The sequence below is a fragment of the Pimephales promelas genome, chromosome 5 (genome assembly GCF_988280905.1).
Source record: "Pimephales promelas chromosome 5, fPimPro1.hap1.1, whole genome shotgun sequence".
In the NCBI taxonomy this organism is placed as follows: Eukaryota; Metazoa; Chordata; class Actinopteri; order Cypriniformes; family Leuciscidae; genus Pimephales; species Pimephales promelas.
The window spans coordinates 7,924,090-7,944,090 of record NC_142773.1 but is presented as its reverse complement, the minus strand read 5'-3'; the positions used below and the strand labels follow the sequence as shown (position 1 = coordinate 7,944,090).

General features: G+C 38.3%; 1 protein-coding gene across 1 annotated transcript; it reads right to left on the bottom strand.

Moving 5' to 3' along the window:
• Positions 1-424: 424 nt before the first annotated feature.
• On the bottom strand, positions 425-19,682 carry LOC120461543 (uncharacterized). Its single transcript, XM_039649771.2, has 9 exons — positions 19,345-19,682; positions 18,988-19,042; positions 17,231-17,392; positions 11,019-11,204; positions 10,395-10,649; positions 10,236-10,322; positions 8,270-8,372; positions 8,143-8,187; positions 425-5,857 (listed from the first exon to the last, which is right to left on the bottom strand). Exons 1-9 carry the CDS (start codon positions 19,557-19,559, stop codon positions 3,468-3,470), a joined length of 3,498 nt encoding a protein of 1,165 aa, XP_039505705.2. The 5' UTR covers positions 19,560-19,682; the 3' UTR covers positions 425-3,467.
• Positions 19,683-20,001: the final 319 nt, after the last annotated feature.

The following is a 20,001-nucleotide window of genomic DNA, read 5'->3' as shown; positions in this document are numbered from 1 at the left end:
AAAAAATGCAGCATTCAAAACAAATGGGTATACTCTGCTGTTTTATAAACCAATGTAATTGGTTGCAATGTGTCGCCCCATCGTCCATGCTGCGCTCTGTTTACTCTCCATCTTTAGCTCCGGCTTGATTTGTGGGACATATATTCTCACCTGTGCTGTTGTCTTCATTGCCCCGTTAGCTTGCACACTTATAAATCCCTCTAGAGGTATTTTTTTTTTTTAAGTTGACTTATCTTCTAGACCTAGATATTGTCCACACTGTCTGAAAGAATTTCAAATTATGTATGCAAAATGTATATAGAATCCAAAATGAAAATGAGGACATAGTATTTTTTATTACTCTGGTCTCATAAGTTATACATTTTCTAAGCTTGTAATGTGACCAAATTTGCAACAGCTAGTCACATTTTATTCATATTATGACATGTAAACAGACATTTAGTGCCATAACACACTTTTCTTTCAGTTAGCATTTTTAAAAATCTGTTAATTCAGTAGGAAACCATACATCTCTCTTTAATACCTGCTTTGTCCTCCGTAGGGAATCAAGTGTACACACGCACCATGGATGAAGTCAGAAGACGCTAGACAGTATGTCACTTGCTTCTAAAATGGTGCCTGAATACAGCATCACCAGATTCAATTGTCTAAAGCCGTATATGGCAACACGCCGCAGCATCTCGTTCCCACCTCAGGGAACCGGGTTACAGTAGTAACCCTGAGACGTTCCCTATCGAGGGAACACTGCTTCATTGCGTTGATGATTTAGGAACATTATAACCCACACCGCCATACTGATATCTGGGAGGCAATGTCTTAATTCCAACAAAACAGTCCCCATTTCCAGGCACCTGATTTGCCACATGAGATAAGGGGCTTTACAGCATCCCATCAGAGATGTCCGTCGTTATTGTTTTGTGAAGGCAACATGCCCAGAGAGAGGGAGCCATGGTGAGAAACCTGGGACTCCTCCAAATCGAAAGGGCACAAAGCCCTCTGCGCTTAACCCTTATTATAGGACTGCATAAGGGGTCTAAACCCTTGTTCCTAGGCCACCACTGCATGGGCCTCATGTGTAGCAATCCAAATGAAAATATTTTGTTGGCTGCAGTCATCAGACACAACAGTTTCTGGCAATGACGGATGGAGATCTCCTGACCTAGCCTCAAGCTTCTCACCATTGCGAGAATGGACTTGGTAGTTGATGTAGTCACAGTCGTCATCTCAATTGGTGACAGAACACTTTTCTTGTGGTTTAGTCTTAGATCCAAGGACCTTGATGTCAAACCTGCAACTCCTCCGACTGAGCCAATATTAACCAGTCGTCGTTCTAATTTAGAACACGATTGCCCTGGAGTCGCAACAGAGCAAGAGCTGTATCCACACACTTGGTGAAAGTGCAAGGAGAAAAGGCTAGGCCGAAGGGAAGAAGAGTGGTAAGCTTTTCCCCCGAAAGGGACTTCCTGTGCACAGGCAATATCTCTATGTGGTAGTATTCGTCCTTTAAGTCTGTTATGACAAACCAATCCTCAGATAGAATTTGAGATACGATAAGCTTGTCAATGTCAACTTTAACCTGTACGTCTTCAGAGAACGGTTAAAAATATGTAGATTGAGAATGGGATGCAAATCCCTGTTCTACTTAGGTTTTTACAGCCTTTACTCGCTGGTTGGGATTGTTTCTTCTCTCATTGGGAGGGGAACATGCTCTATGGCCCCTTTGTCCAAGAGAGACTTTTAACTCCTACTTAAGAAACAGAATCAGCTTTTGCTTTACCATAATGGAGAGCACCTTCTGCTTCTCCCTCCAAGAGGTTGACTAGGGACAGGATTTTATAGGCCATAGGCAGTTGGACCTGACGAGGAATAAACTGTTGGAATGCCTCTGTTATAGATGGGTTTCAGGTGGCGAAGTTATCAGTGTTGACCACGTAGCCGAAAACGTCAAAGCGAGGCAGGGGCATCCAGCAAGAATCTTTCTCTCTCTACTTAATCCCTGAAAAATTCAGCCACACGTACCTCTCCGTAACTACCATGGCTGCCATAGAACAGCAGATGCCTCAAAAATAGCAACGCCAACAATGCGCCTGAACACACTTCGTTTTCAGACCAGCATGCATTTGCTATTTAAACAACGTGGCGCAGGACATGATAGGGCCCTAATACTTAATGTTAAAAAAAATATCTTCTTTCAATTTTATGGAGTTATGTCAGGACAATCGCCACAACATTAAAAAAGAGAACTCTCTATATAAAAAAAGCTGATTAGAAACATTGAGGTTGAAAGAAAATATTAAGTGGTTGAAAATTGCTCAAACTAATTTTACTATGCATTTAAATTATTTTATACTTTATACTATGCATATAAAAAATACATATTTGCTAGCAGGCTTGAGGCAAAAACATTGTACAAGGTTTAAAACATTCAAATAAACATATTAAGTAGTATAACATGTATGATTCAATATTTTAGTTGATATTACTCTTGTCAAAGCTCTGATTTCTGATCTACACACAACAGCAATGCAGATATCATTATAGAGGTCAGGAAGGAAGTGGAGGTTCTGCTTTGGTGGCTGTGCCTGACCACTTCTAAGGATGCGCTCCTCCAGTTTACAATGAGGCGCCTTGCTTTTCTGATCAGATCAAACGATGTTTAACTTGGCTGATGGGCATCCGATGTCTAGTTCAGCTGCACCTGATCTAGAAACTCCCTCAAATTCTAGTTCCTCAAAACGGGACCCCATAGAAGGCATGTCCTTGTCCAGACCAGAAGAAATCACAAAACGAGCTTCCAAGTCCAGAACAAGACCCTCTAAGAGTCTATGGAAAGAGCAAGAGAAAGGGCAGCGCCTGTCTCAGGCTCATCCAGCAGCTCCATCAGCAAACCCTATGATTGGAGTCGCCATGCTGCCTCAACAGACACAGGACCCAAACCATGGGGTGCGTATAGTGTCACTTGACTTCATCTGTGGCTAAAGGGATTGGCATGTGTGCACACGTGATTCAGACATTCCTATAGCGTTAATGTAATGATGCAGTGTCGAAGTTCCCTCAAAATGGAAACTTTTGTTCCTCATCTGTCCATTTACTTAACATGCCATTGGAAATTCATGTTGAAGAGACATAACTCAAAAGTCCAGCAGAGGACATTTAAAATGTTACATATTTATTATGCTACATATCAGCAGTTAGTGTTTGATTAGTATTGGCATTTGAAAAAAATATATAATAATAATATAGTGTAAACACTACACAACTGTAACTAAACAGAAATTAGAAATGTACCTACAAAATTGAGACACATGAGGTTGACCACAAATTTGCAGTCCAAGGTTAGACATTTTCACATTTACAAACACACTTACACTTTTTTTTTTTTTTGGACTGGATACAACCATGATAAAGTCAAACGTAAATGGAACTGTGATTTAATTAGATTGATTAAAGCACATGGTGAGTGAAAACTAACAACTGTGTTGCTGCTTTTCGAAATCCCAGGGGTAAAAGCTTGAAGTGTCTGGATCCGAGCCAAATAACATCTCAGCAACACTTTGTTGAACAGAATCAGATGAACTTGAGGATACCATTTTACTGAGCTCAGTACAGAAATAGTCAATTTCAGTAAGGTCAGCCTTTTTAGTGACTTTTCCAGCACAATGTGTAGCCTCTTCAGCTTCTTGGCTTATGTTGGTCACAAATGAGCCAACATCAGTTGAATTAAAATCAAAAAAGTTGTTTTTCATTGGGTCAAATGCCTCAGGGTTGGGAAGGCTCATTTCAGAGGTACTCCATTCAGAACCACTGTGGATTACTTGATTAAAACATTCATTTGACACCATGGAGCTAGGTTTGTATTGTCCAGAAACATCAGATCCATCTCGTATGGGTCCAGTAATGACATTTTCCTCACAACTATAAGCATAGCTGTCCTCATTAGACGGGCAAGAACCAAAGGGGTAACAATCATCAAGTTCAGATCCACTGAGATGATTACTTAGCATATCACAGGACACAGTATTGATGAAAGACTGCTTGTCCTCTGGATTATTTAAATCTGTATGAACTTGTTGAGGACTGAAGAAGTGAAACTTTGTAATAATATTACCAGAATCACAGTTTTCTGTTTCTGAGTCAAATATCCCTGTATCAACTGATTCAGGACTGAACGGATCAGGAACATGGATTTCAGAGTTGCTCTGCTTACTGGTTTCCAAACCTTGGCCTTGAAGGTCAATGCTACATTTGCTTTTGTAAGTAGGTTCTTGACTAAAAGGGGCAGGGGTATCAACTTCGTGATAACCAGAATCGAGTCTCGGAGCTTCATGAACAACATTCATGAATTCTTCTGATTCAGACACACAATCGACTGGCTCAGCGGGTATGGGACTGAATGGGTCAAAATACTGCAGTTCGAATTTACTCATGGCCAAGGTTTCAGAGCAAGCCGGGCTGTGCTGTTGTGAACTACTGGATTCGGGGACGAGTTGCTCACAGACATAAACCTGGTCAGTAGCTGATGCATCTGCATCTGTCTTACTTTCCAGACAAAAGAGGTCTTGAACTGGAGAATTTGGTGTACTACTATCTTTATCCATGAATGATGAATCAGGAACATGTTCAGCTGCAGGGAGATTTGCATTCCATTGGTCATTCCACTCTGAATTAGACAGGCTTTGGCAAGCATCTGAATCCTCAACTGTAAGACATGGAATTTGTAAATCCACCCTCTCAGAATCAGACCCTAATACTTCATTACCTTTAGAAGGGTCACTGTTTATCGTGATATCCTGCTCCACATTCTCAAAATTGTTCTGGTCATTCTGTTCTGTAATCTGGCTGTGTTGTTCAGTGTCTTCAGGCTTTGGACTGCAACATTCAAAGTCATCTATTTCATTGAATTCAGGGCTCAAAGCAGGATCCTTCCAAGGCAACTGCTCGTGGGACTCTTCTTTCTTTATTTCATTTGGCTCAGTACAAACTGGACTATGATTATGTAGTTCAGGGCTACCAGGATCTAGTCTCACAGTAAAAAAGTACATATCTCCATATTTGTAGTCATTTACATCTAAAGCAGAGGGTTGAGAAGCACAAATGGAAGGAGAAGTAGAGGCATTACTATTTATATCATGCAACTGTTCACACAGAGGACCTGGACTATTATCGCTGGACAAACTCTCAGTATTTCTAAGTTCTGAATGAGAACGATCTTTGTCATTTACAGCGTTTTGTTCAGAAGAGACATGATGCTCAAAAATCTTCTCAATAACACTTATGCCTGGGAGCGGCTCAGGTTCACACGGACTTAGAGGAAACCCAGTATAGGACCCTGCAATGATTCTCTGTAGACCACACAGTGAGTTAGCTCTTTTAATAAATCCATCTTGAACTTCAACTCTGTCCTCCAACTCTTCAGCTTCAGCAAATATACTGGAATCGGCATCAAAAGAATTAAACACTGTAGAACTGTGACTAGAGCCGGATTCATGGACACACTCTTCATTGAACTGAGCTTCTTTTGATAGATCTGGTTGCGCAGCATCATGATTTTGGTCTTGTGTGACATGTATTTGTACACCAGAATTGGCGTCACTGCAAGATTCAAGACTCCTATTTTCAGTGGACATGGACACACAATCAAGGTCTCCAGTGGACTGTTTGAAGTCAGCGACTAGTGGCATGTTGATGGGAGTGTTAAAGGTACCATAGTCTTTTACAGAGGACTGTACAGTGTCTAGAAGACTGTTCTCTGCAGTGATGAAGTCATCCTGACAATGGTTTTCCTCTGGCATTTTAACCAGGAGAGTGTCTGAGGCAAAAGGGTCTATGCCTTTAAACGGGTCCCTTGGTAATTGCTCTGAGAAAAACAGCACCATATTAGTCACTGTCTGAGAATGGATTGACTCTCTCATTCTCTGCAATTTATGCATTTCTGTGGTGGGAAATAGCTAACTAAAGGTAGCAGTGCAACAAACGTGTGCCCATTTATCATCAGCTAAATTCTTTTCAGAGCAGTGTAACTTTTCCAGTAACAAGCACATTTTTTTTAAAAAGTATCTGTGATTTCTACATTAAATTGTATTGCATGTGCAGTTATGCAGCAGAGAAAACAAAGGTGATAATCAAACCTGCTCTCATGTACAGCAGATATTGGGCTTTTCACACTTAAAATCGTTAACCTTGTTTTTTTCTAAAATCATGGGTTAACGGAACCTTGTCCACTTACTTTAGTCTTTTCCCTGAGATAGTAATTAATCCTGGGAATTCAACATTTGTAAACTGTACGGATGTTTGTAAAACGTAAGTCTTCCGTGAGGGACTGTTGACTGGCAAACTGTTTCGAACTCCCAAAACAAACTCGAAGTTCGTTTTGGCCTGATTTGGTTTAACCCTCAGGAGCTCTTCGGTCATTTCTGACCGAAAAATTTTCTGTTTTGAAATGTTAAAAATCACAGCTTCATCGGAATGTTACGAAACTTGGTGACTTTTATGGCATTGGGTATGTGAACACACAAAAAAAATTGAGGTCATGATCCGAGCAAGCTAAGTGGTCGTAAAAAAAATAGTCACACTTGTGCTCTTCGGTCAAAAATGACTGACCACAGGAAATAAATGGGAAATTTACAAAAACACAAAAACTTTGAGAATTTTTCTGTGTACAATCTACAAATCGGCCACGATGCAGAAAAAAGTGCTCAGTATTGAAGGGGTGACACTCAAAAAACATCAAGAGTGCAAAACAGACACACACACACACACACACACACTTTTATACACAAAAACACCAATAAATTGTGATTAAAGAAATCTGTTTTTAATATTTAAAAATCACAGCTTCTTCCGAAAATTACGAAACTTGGTGACTTTTATGGCATTGGGTATGTGAACACACACAAAAATTGAGGTCATGATTCGAGCAATTTAAGTGGTCGTAAAAAAATGAGTCACACTTTTACTCATCTGTCAAAAATGACCGACCCATAGGAAATGAATGGGAAATTGAAAAAAAAAAATTAAAAAATTCTCTGAATTTTTGTATGTACAATCGACAAACCGGCCACAATTCTAAAAAAAAAGTACACCGCAGGAAAGGGGTGACACTCTACAACATCTAGAGTGCAAAACAGACAAACCCACCCACACACACATACAAACACACTTTTATACACATACACACCAATAAATTTTGATTACAAAAAGTATGTTTTGAATTTTTAAAAATCACAGCTTCATCGCAATGTTACGAAACTTGGTGACTTTTACGGCATTATGTATGTGAACACACAAAAAAAATTGAGGCCATGATCATTTTTCTCTATACTGTAACCAGATGGTGCTAATTTTCTTCAAAAAATATTTTTTTGAAAAAAATAATACATATATATATATATATATATAGAAATATATATATATATATATATATATATATATATTTCCATGGCAAAAATAAACCATAAATATTGCATAAATATTCATAAATTCAATTAAATTGTCTCAAAATACGAAATTAAAAAGAATAAATATTATAGAACAAAAATAAATTGCATTGGTTTTACTGGGATGGAGAAAGTTTCATTTTTAGGTGTCCGGTCACTTTTGACCGGGAAGATAACAAGTGTGACTCCGAAACGAAGAGCACCTGAGGGTTAAAATGACGTCACATCAGGTCGTTCTTTGATTTTACTTGAAGTATATCTGAGAGCAGTATTTTGTAACGGTTATAACCCTCTTTTAAAATTAATGTGATTTTTTGTCTTCCCTAAAAGATAACTCATGGTTAAGTGTGAAAAGCCCCATTATTATCCATTGTAGTTATATATTAGGCATTATGAACTTGATTCTGTTACATAGTCACTCGCAATTTGAGTAAATTAGTTTGTTCTAGTTTAATGCTATCATCCTAATTGAGTTCCTTATTGTTTTGTAGCTTATAAAAACTGCTCTGATTGCAAAAACAACTGTAACTATATTAGCTCCTTAAATTAGTAGTTGGTAGCATTGGAAGATAGCTTTAAAGAAGATTCCCTAATACTAATGCATTTTTATTATGGGGCAGTTTGAATAACACTTACTCAAAACATTGTTTTAAATATGTACACATCATCACAGGAAAAAAGTCAGGTTTTAAACAAAGTTACAAACCTGTTACATCAACCTTTGGAAAATGGTCTTCTCCAAATACATCACCTGGAAATCATTAAACAAAAATAAGTGTGAGACACATGTAAATGTACAATCCAGAAACAATGACGCCATTACAATCACTCACCATATGTGAAGGGGTTTGGATGGAAGAAGTCAAACTGTCTGTTTGTTGCTTGACTAGGTTGAATAATCTCAAAGTCTTCCTTCTCCATATCAGAAGAATCAGACTGTTTCAAAAGACAAACCATAAGCTATTAAGTGCCCATTTCAGGAAAAAAAAACTCTCTTGTTCAGTTTTACAACTGATTTAGTAAAAACTTGATTCGTTTAGAGTGGGTTTTATAGTTACTTGCTGTTTTTTACAGTTTGTTTTTCCTTAATCTGAACATTTCTGAACAAAGTGGCTGTGAATAATGTCATCTCCTTATTGGTCAATAACACGCAGTCACACACATGAAAAGTATCTATTTATATTTCACAGTGTGCAAGTCAAGAACAATAAAGCTGCGGGATACCATTGAACAAGCTTTGCAGAGTAAAATAACTAGACACCAGTCCTACGTCCTCCTGTTTGGACTGTTTCCTCACACATTTACAAAATGATTTGTATGCGATGGTCGAGGGCCGATTGAAGATTCAAAGGACATGGTAAATGACATCTGGAAATAGAAGCAATGCGTCTGGCCCTCAGATTCCTCCTCCAGATATTCAGGGCCAGCACGTCCTGATATGGAAGGACAACATGCCGGTGATGTCCTATTTAAACCATCAGGGGGGCATGCGGTCACCCCCATGGTGATTCTTCAACGAATTGTTCTCAAACCACACAAAGCCTTTATTTAAAGGCGTGAACTGGACTCTCATCTCATAAATGAACTGAAACAACACATAGCCTAAGGTAGGCTACTTGCCTCACAAACCTGAGAAAGAACAGATTGCCGTGGAAAAGCTATGATAATGCGAGCAATATGTCCGGTAAATATAGCGGACTTCACGTGCACCAGAAAATGCAAAACCATTTAATTCACGGCATGCCCTGAATCTTGTTGGTGTCAACACCATAGATGATTGCTGTGAGGAGTTCACATCCTTTTTTGATTTTTTACAATCCCTTTATACCTTTTGCAGCACATCCACTCATCGCTGGAATCAGATATTCATGACAGTGACATTCACATTAGTTTGACTTTTACATCTGTGTGCCACAAGATGGAGCTGTGGGGCCGACTCCACAAAAGCTCTCTATGAAAACTACAATACAAAAAATTGCTGAAGATTGCAGTGAGAAAGCAGACACTAGACATGATGACTAGACACTCTTATTCTGTTAATCTTATTCTGAGATCACATGTAACACCAATTTTAATCTCTTTACATTGGCTCCCATTTAAATTTAGAATTCAATTTAAAATCTGTGTGATAGTATTTAGAGTCATGGTCAAGCTCCTGAGTATATAAATGAGTTGTTGCAATCTTATCACTCTAGCAGGAATCTGAGATCAGGTCTTGTTGGTCGTCCCTCATTCTAGACCAAATACAAAATTCCCGTTCACGCCAAGGACGATAACAATAGACAAAATTGTTCTAAAAAATAAATCATAGCAGAGTTCACACCACAGCTAATGATAACGGCACAGAGAAAAAATATCATTGGAATCACTTTCAGAATGATTTTATCCAGCTGATGAACAATAAAAACATTGACAGCCAATCAGAATCCATCCTGCTTTAAAGAGCATTTAAAGTGACACACAAGCGTGAACAAATAGCGCGTGTTAAAAAGCAGCTAAAAACCAACTTGCTTTCATCAAAATAATTTTGTATTACTCAGTTTTTTTATATGGTTGTTTTTTTTTTAATATATGTCACTCTTATTTTGTTTTCTTTTTTCTATATGTGGATGTACAGCACTTTATGACATTTGCTCTAGAAAAACTTACATTGTGTGAATGCGAACTGCAGTTTGAAAACATTTAAACAAGCAAAGCACTTTTAAGGCAATCAACAGATCTGAACATGAAGTAAATGGCAAAAGTAAAATTGACTGAACAAACGCCACAGCAGGTACAAGCTCAGTGTGTGTGTCCTACCTGTGGAGTGGTTGATCTGAACATAACATCCTCCTCTTTGACCTCCGTCAATGTGATCTCAGTAAAAGAGGACGAGCCACTGCTCTTCTGTAACCAATAACAGATCATGAGTTCAAGCTTATAAATAACTAAGAACACACTGAATGCCAATGGACATACCAAGTTCTCTGTCGAATACTGCATTTTCTCAAGCTCCTCTGGGGTGCTCTCCTGCTCAACATAATCTACTTCCTCTCTCTCCTGTTTGGACACGATCTTCTCACAGTAGACATGATCGCACTCGCTTTCTACAACATCCACTTTTCCAACCAACTCCTGGTCCAAACCCACACAATCAGCCTCTTCTGTCATCTCAGTCATTGCACTTTCACCTGTTATGAGGCCAGCAACCAGCTCACCCAGCTTCTTTTTAACCTAATCAACGAAAAAAAGAAGTAAATTCAAAAAGAAAACATCACATTAAATATAGATTGCACTTCATTAGCAATATCAATGATCCATCTCAAATGGCTTGACCATTTTAAATTGTTTTAATTTTTTGTTTGAATGATTGCCTCTATATAATGGTATAGCAAAACCAACATTTTTATATACATATATTTGCTGTGTTCCTGTTTATTTTGAGTCGACACCACACCTTAGATGTAGAACAGCTAGACTCTAGATTTATAAAACTGCATACCAAAGCATAATTTCACTTAGTTGATTAATTATGTGAAGTGCCTATTTGAACTGGTACCAAAATTATGCAAAAGACTAAGACCGTGGTGACTGAACTAGGACCTGTACGATCTCCTCGAACACGTCCTGCAGCGGAGTGATCTGTTCATGCAGGCTTTCTGCGTGTGCTTTGGCGTACGCCACTTCCCGCTGGATCTGGAGCAGGTCTTCAGCCGCAGCACACAGCTCGGTGTCGTACTGCTGGACTGTCTGCTCCAAGTCCTGCTGCTCCTCCTGCAGGCACTGCAGCTGCACACACACACACACAGATGGCAGCGACTTAAGACATGTACACAGCAAAATCCCCAGTGTTAAATTAACACTGCTTAGTGTTTATATGAGTCCACACTCAGAGAGCGTTAAATGAGCGTTAAAGTTAAAGAGATATTTAAGTGATTAACTGAGTGATAATTGAGCATTATCGAAGACACCTGATGTTAACAAGCAGAATCTCTGAAGGGGAAAACCGGAATTGGTTTGTTACCATTATGGAGATCAGTGTTTGCTTTAGTTGGGCTCTTGACCCTTAAAATCATTAGCTTTAGATTTTTGTTTGGCTGTTATACCTGAGTTATAACAGCCTGATGAACAAAGAGAAAATGTGATCTGATGGTGTTGATTGTGTTTTAACATTATCAATACTCGTTCTGAATCACTGAACTCATTGACAGCATAATTTTAGAGTTAAATTTAGCTTATGAATTATATTAGCAATGTTGTTCTAGAGGATGCATTTTTTTAGCATTTTCTATTAAATCCAAATAATCAAATCACTAACGAAAAAAAAAACTTCTTAAAAATATTCCAGGTAGGCACATACAGACATCAAGAATTAGCGTATTGATCTCAACAATGGTGACTAACAGATGCCCTCTGGTCATAAGCTCATTATATATTCATGCAGCAATGCACGATGGGAGCCATGAATGAGATTTGATTGGTCGCATCCAGAATACACTGCAAAATGCTTTATAATTGTCACCATTGTTGAGATTTACAGGCTGATTCTTGATGTCTGTTTAAAAAAACAAAACAGTTTTGTATGTGATTAAGTTTTAAGAGATTATTTGGATTACATTATAAAAGTTGCAAATATCGCTGCTATAATAAATAAAGTGTAACTTAGAAATTGGGCTCTATGGGCTATATGCACGCATAAGTTCCGCATTTGACGCAAGGATGCTCGTCCATTTCCGGTTGTGGAGATTTAAGCGGAGGAAAACCGAGGAAAACGGGATTATGGCAGAGTCTTCAAAATGTACTGTCCTCCCGTCTTTGAAACGAAACGTACATACGTTTAGATGTAATTTTATATATAGTTGTTTATTTAATATAATTTTAAAAAGAAGCATAAACACAACGAGGGGTGTCTGTTTTATCTGTTTTTGTGACTAACGTTTCTTTATTATAACCATGGAATATAAAATTCAATATAAATTCTCGGTATTGCATTGGACTCTACGATCGGCGGAAGTTATCGAGCATCCTTAATCCTTCACCGGAAATACCACCGTGCATAGAGCCCATTCAGGTCAATGATTGTGAAATAATGATAATGTTGAAACACAATCAACACTATCATATCACCTTTTCTCTTTGTTCATCTGGCTGTTATAACTCAGATACAGCAGCCGAAAAAAAATCTAAAGTTAATGGCTTATGGGTCAAGAGCCCAACTAAAGCAAACACTGATCTCCATAATGGTAACATACCAATTCTGGTTTTCTCCTTCAGAGATACTGCTTGTTAACATCAGGTGTCTTCGATAATGCTCAATGATCACTCAATTATTCACTTAATTATCTCATTAACTTTAGTACTGCTTCAGTGTTCATTTAACTCTCTCTGAGTGTGGACTCATATAAACATTTTGTAGTGTTATTTTAACACTGGGGATTTTGCTGTGTATTATTTGTACACCAAACCTGGTGTAAATTGTGGTCAACTGTATTTGTATCCCAATTAACATACAGTATAGCCATCAATGCAATGTATATTGTGTTTTTTTCTGTGTAAACTGTTTTAAAACCATGTGTAACGCTGACTCGGGATTGGCATGACTATATGAATTAACTTCAATACATTTAAATTCCTTTATATTGATCCGTGCCTTGCTTTATTCTCCAAAATATTCAAAGACACACCACCACTTTCCTATTATCATCACTTCTTCAAATAAGGTCCAGCATGTACACACAAAATCACCTTCTCTGTATTGCCACCCAAACTGCTTATCTTTCAAATCTTCCCAGTTACTAACCTGAACCAACTTGCTACTTATCCCCATGCCTATATTGCCTCCCAATAGTCAATAACAACACTGTAACAATAACAACGGTCTGGTCGGGCAGGGGCACAAATCAGACCCTTGCTGTCAGGACATGTGGTAAAGCTCCTCCTCCAAGCTCTTGTCATTTCAAGACTGGACAACTTCAATGGCAGGCCTAAACCTCTGCAGATGATCCAGAACATGGCGGTATGTCTGGTATGTCCAAAGAGAACCCATGTCAAACCCATCCTGAGTTCACCCCACTGGCTCATAGTTGTGGCCAGAATCAAATTTAAGGCTTTGCCGCCGGCTTTCAGAACTACCACTGGAACAACACCTCCTTACCTCACGTCACTCTGACAGCGCCCTCCCACCAGCTATGGTCAGTGAATGAGCAACGTCTTATTGTTCGTTACAATAGGGTTGAGAAACCCTAGAAAATTCCAATTCTGGAATTGGATACTTAAAGGCATACTCCACCCAAAGACGAAAATTCTGTCGTCATTTACTCACCCTCAAGTTGTTGCAAACCTGTATGAGTTTCTTTCTTCTGATGAACACAAAGGAAGATATTTTGAAAAACTTTTGGAATTAAACAGTTGTTTGGCACCATTGAATTCCATAGCAGAAAAAAAAAATACTATGGAAGTCAATGGTGCCAAAGTTACAATCGTTCTTCAAAATATCGATGACAGAATTTTCATTTTTGGGTGGAGTATCCCTTTAAGTTGAGGAATCAGATACTTGATTTTGATTTCGCTTATCGATTTCCTGTGTGTGCATTTTAATGTGGTTTTAAACCATTCAAGAGCAGTAAGACATGAAAGAGAACTCAATTCGCACAAATTATGTCAAAATATCCTCGTAAACACAGTCGGTTTTGTCTTAAATGAATGTAAACACACGAGAAAGACAATGCATGTGTAACAGTTTATTGGATCTGTGCGTTAAGTCTTAAAGTGACAGCAGCCTAATAAACCTGATGCCGTCTATGTCATTAATGTTAATCGAAGAACAAAAGAAAATCTTGACTGCATAACTTTCAAAGGCTAACTTTAATAAGGATTCATTAACTTTAATAAGGATTCATTAATATTTTATATAAAAAAGAAAACTATGATGTTTTACATTTGATTTAAATTTTTTAACTTTGTTAAAATGTATATATTTTTTGATATAGCTAATTTGCTTATTTTGAAACCGTGAATCATTGAGAATTGGAATCAATAAGCAGAATCGGCACTGGAATTGTAAATGCTAAAATCCCAACGATATACAACCCTATTCACAATGAGGCATAGTCACTCTCCAAAACTTTCACTCTCTCTGTTCTTCTCTGGTGGAATGAGCTTCCACGTGAACTCCAGAAACCATCACAACTGGCAACTTTAAAAACAAAATAATTAAATAAATAAATGAAAAATGCTAGAGGGGAAAGAGTTAACTATAAAGTTTTTACTTCTGCAAAAAAGAAAAAAGAAAAAGAAAAGTGAGTTTTAGGGCGTTTACACACCCATAGATTGTTTTGTTCCAAAACAAGGACTTAATTAGTTACACCGTCTCCTCTTCTCTACCTTGCTTCCTAATCTAGTTGTCTAATAAACCTTGAATTGTTTATTTTTGGGTCTCTGACCATTTGCTTTTGTTCCTCTTTTGTAAGTCGCTTTGGATAAAAGCACAGAAGATGCATTTAATAACTAACTTTACCTGTGAGCACATGGTGCTAAATTACATTAGAGACCCACTATAATCATATAGCTTCAGAAAACTGGACTATCTGCATTAAGCGAAACATTAACAAAAACGTCTAAGTCGGCCTTCCTTTTTAAGTGCTCTCATCTTATTCATCCAATCTTACAATTTCCAGATTGGTCTACTGCAGTGTTCCCTTGGCCGGCCTTCCAGCCAGCATGACTCCGCCGGTGGTTCAGAACGCACTAATGTTTCTGTCTTTAATCAACCAAGAAGAGCTGACATCACGCCCCTCCTGGCCTAAGTCCTAATGGACAGATCTGATCTTATAATTGGACCATATCCAAGATTTTGTCCTGCCAGTTTACACTCACGTTAGACAAGACTGGTATCCGGTATCTGTGTTTACATTAATCTACTCCCAAAATTATTCTGTTGTTGATCGCTTTATTGTGCAACATGGCTGACCCACAGGTTTTGTATATCTTTACTAAAATTATTTTACTATTCAATCATGGCCAATTGGGTGGTTTGTTAAAATCTGTCATGGATGTTTTCAGGGCAAAATCTGACTGAACAGATATAGACCGGAAAATAGTGGTAATGTTTATTTATTGGTTTAGAAGCAAAGGATATTTTTTGGAATGAATTTGAAGGAATTAACGAGAGAGAGAGAGAAAGAGTGTGAGTTTGAATTACCTGCATGCGTCAGTATGTAATAGTGAAGCTGTTTGTTTATTTACTAAAACAGCCGATTTTTTTTTTTTTTTTTAATGGCTGAGAAATAGTAGCCTGGCTAATGCCAGACCATGTCTCATTGAGAATGCGACGTGGTCTGGAAACCACCTGTTCATTTTCTCGTATTTGAGGCATGGTTTGATCCATAGATATAAACAAACTGCTTCGGTGTCACATAGACGTCATCATCGCCTTGGCGCTCCCTCCCCATTCTTTGATTGGTTCCCTATCTCAGGGGAAAATTTGGTTTACGGTGTCCAGGTTGGCTAGCAGCGTGAATAAAAACGCACCACGGCACGGCAGCATGGGGAAACCCAGGCTAGAGAAATAGCCTAAAATGAAGCTTTCAGTAGCAAAGCTTTGTTTTATTTTGTTAAACCAGGGGCTCTGTTTTTTTTTAATTTTATATATCGTGTTCAGATATTCAAACTTGGTGATTTGACTTGGAAATTTGGTGAAAATTATCAAAATTGCTGCCGGCGGCTGGCAACTTGCTGGCAAAAATGCTGGCGGGGAAAGAGTTACCTATATAAAGTTTTCACTTTAGTACAAAAAAAGAGGGGGGTGTAGTGAGAGCAAATAGAGGCACATCAGCTTCATTATATGACATTAAGAAGCGATTTTTGGAATCCGAGGGGAATCAGATATACATGTTTAGACTCAGGTCAGATGTCCAGGTATCGGATGTGTATCTGATTTAAAACAACATTTGAAAGTGGTTCAATGCGTAGATTTTTGTTGTACCAGTGTAAACGCAGGTTTGGTTTTACTGCACTGGCCTGTAATCCGGGGATGTTTAACACTGTTAAACATAACACATCTTTTCTGGGACCTAAAAGCACTTTGCAAGGAAGGGGGAATCTCCTCAACCACCACCACTGTGCAGCTCTACCTGGATGAGGCGACGGCAGCCATATAGCGCCAGAACGCTCACCACACACCAGCTTACAGGTGGAGAGGAGACCGAGATGAAGCCAATCAGTGTGTGTTTATGATTAGGAGGCCATGATGGACAGAGGCCACTGGGCAGATTTGGCTAGGATGCCGGGGTTACACCCCTACACTTTCGAAAGACATCCTGGGATTTTTTGAGTCAGGACCTCGTATAACATGTCATCCGAAGGACGGTGCTCTTTGACAGTATAGTGTCCCCGTCACTACACTGGGGCGTTAGGACCCACACAGACCACAGGGTGAGCGCCCCCTGCTGACCTCACTAACACTTTTTTTCAGGAGCAACCTGATTTTCTCAGGAGTCTCCCATCCACATTGTCAGAAAAAATTTGCAAAATTTGTACCTTTAGCGGTACATATTAGTACCCTAAGGTGTAAATATGACCCATTGAGGGTACAACTTCACCATTTGTACCCTAAGTGTTCACAAATGTACCCCAACTGTACCCTTTTTTCTGACAGTGCAGGTACTAACCAGGCTCAGCCCTGCTTAGCTTCAGTGACACAGCTAATCCAGTTCTCAATCACATGCTGTAGACTGACAATGAAAATGATTTGAAGGGTGAGAAGAATGATTTTCTATGGTAACTGACAGATATAATTCATTTAAACATTTGCTTACCACTTCCCTCTCTTGTTTCTGGAGGTCATAGATCACCTTCAGCTCTTCCTTCAGCTGTGTCTTCCTCTCTTCCAGCTTCTCCATGCTCTCCTGTGTGTTACGGCACAAGGCCTTGACCGTCTGAAGAGTCTCCTGTTCCATATGCACCTCATCCTTCAGACCCTGAGGATATATCTAAATCACTAAACTCATATCATTGATAACAGTCGTACTGTATGCCATCTTCTGTCACATAAGTCCTATGACTTTTTGTGCAGATTATGAGAAAAGGTTTTTCCAACTTCCTACTATTTTTTTAAAAAAAAACTTGTGTGAACCCAAAGTCTAGCGCAAAACAAGTTACTCTTTATTTTAAGGTGTCCGTGTTACAGTGTAATTATACATGAAGTACTAAGTATTAATTAACAACATGTACTTATAGGATTAGGTTAAGGATTATGGTTCGGTTGAGGGTTAATTGCATGTAATTATGAATAATTTGTTGTTATACTGTGTATAACGTGTAACAAGGACACTGTAAAAAAAGTGTTACCAGAAGTTGATATTTTTTCTCTCCAAAAGGGCTGTGAAAACTGGTCTGAATTTTTACAAACAGAGATTTAATGATGATTTAACTGATTTAATGATGATTTAACTGATTTAAACTTTTTAATGCATAATGCAGCTCTCGGGTTACTAGGAGAAAACAAAAATAATGGTTCGATACATACCTTGATTTTAAAGTCATATTTATATATATGACTATATGAAGAGTTCAGATGCAAAAGCCTCTAAATGCCATTTGAAATTTTCTTCTTTAATGATAATTTTTATCAAACTTGTATATTTAAGTTCAGTAATTTCACTTAAATAACAATGAATAGGTAATTATCATTGCCATTTAAGTGAAATTACTGAACTTAAATATACAAGTTTGATAAAAATCATCATTAAAGAAGAAAATTTCAAATGGCATTTAGAGGCTTTTGCATCTGAACTCTTCATATACATATATATTTGTATATATATATATATATATATATATATATATATATATATATATATATATATATTAGTTAAAATATTGAATTTAGTGTTACTAATTCCATATATCATGGGATCGTCTGGCATATATAAAAAGCTTCCAGAACCCAATTTTGTTTAATTACTTATTTTAAAAATATGTATAACATATTTTAATGACAGTCGTGGCAATAAAACACTTAGTTTATTACGTGCACTTTTTGAATTAATTATTATTTTACTTTAATTGAATTAATTATTATTTTACTCATCAACATAAAACAACTGTTGCTGATATATTTTGAACAAAATTAAACCCAATTGCTCAAAATATATTATTTTAGGTAACGTAGGCCTATTTAAATCACTACCACCCAGGTGCTTTTTACTTCAGCCGGTATCAATGTGCCATATCATATCATATGGTCATCTTTCTCAAGGGGTGTCGTGACTTTAGCCCGTTACATTATGATGGTATTGCTGATCTCCAACACTAACACACGAATAAAGAAGATCTGGCAAGGAACTTTTATTTTGAGAATATTGGGATATCCCGGTTAAAAATGTAGAATAATTTCACTTTAAACGCCATGCAAAACAAACAGAGAATGGGTCTACACCGTCAGTGTGTGCGCTGATAGATGCGCGTCGTTACAGACGCAGAAAAGCACTAAGTGTCAGTGAATTATAGCTAGTGCTCATCAGTGCAGTCTACCTACAGTGTCTGTGTATAGAGCAGAAAAATAACACACTACCTTGATTTCGTTATCTTCAGGAGAGTCTATACCCTGAGCCTGAAGCTCCGTGTCCCTGAAACAATAAATCACGTAATCAAACTGAAAAGCCAATACTTCCGCAATACGATTTAAGCGCATATAAACACAAGATCACTGCAGACATACGTTCAAAATTATGCAATCCATACGTAGACTATGATGTCAGGGTGATGAATCACAGTGCATGCACACATTATGGCAGTGTTATTTTAGTGCATAATAGCCAAACCTCGACGTGCAAGGTGATGCATTTTGAAGGATGACGCATTTTAAGACTAACTAAGACTGCGTGCAGCTGCCTACATGTAAAAAGATAAGGATCATGCGCTCGCGTACCTGGCAGCGGCTGCAGCGCGCGCTCGTGCCGGCCGCAGGCAGTCTAGGATAAAGCGCATCATATTCATACGCGACACATCATCTGCAGCACACACGTCACACGAGCGGGTTAATAGCTTTGGAAATATTGTTTCGACTCTGTATGATTTGCATGCTGTCAAATAAAGACGCGTGAATGAGATGTTCTCCTTGAATCGCTGTCCGCTCTCCTTCATCTGCGGCGGGGATCACGTGACCGCGGGCTCTGCACGAGACAGACGATCCGAGCCAGAACCGACCGGCCCCATATGGCACGTGTCCACTGGCGTAGAAGAACCCCGCTGAACACACACACACACACACACACACACACACACACACACACACACACACACACACACACACAACTATAGTGTGCTGCCACTGTGGGGGCGTGTCTGTTAAACAGCAAGTGATGTAGTTAAATAAATGATGTATAGCCTGTAGAAGTTTAAATAAAGTCTGAGATCTGTAGAGTTACAGTGTCTCAGACACTATGGGCAGAAAATGAAATGTACAAGTAGGCTACAAACCCATGCTTGGACAACAAAATATAATTTAATTATGCAAAGTGCTTTTAATTATGGTTGTAGTTTAAAGGTAGGGTAGGCATTTTTTTTATAAACACTTCTTGGTAGA

What these genes read in the sequence shown, in the direction of transcription:
- LOC120461543 (XM_039649771.2), bottom strand. Translation starts at nt 19,559, where the DNA reads ATGAAGGAGAGCGGACAGCGATTCAAGGAGAACATCTCATTCACGCGT. An exon ending in CGCGCTGCAGCCGCTGCCAG is followed by an intron (nt 19,043 to 19,344) that starts GTACGCGAGCGC and finishes TTATTGTTTCAG; the next exon opens with GGACACGGAGCTTCAGGCTC. An exon ending in TCCAAACCCCTTCACATATG is followed by an intron (nt 8,188 to 8,269) that starts GTGAGTGATTGT and finishes AATGATTTCCAG; the next exon opens with GTGATGTATTTGGAGAAGAC.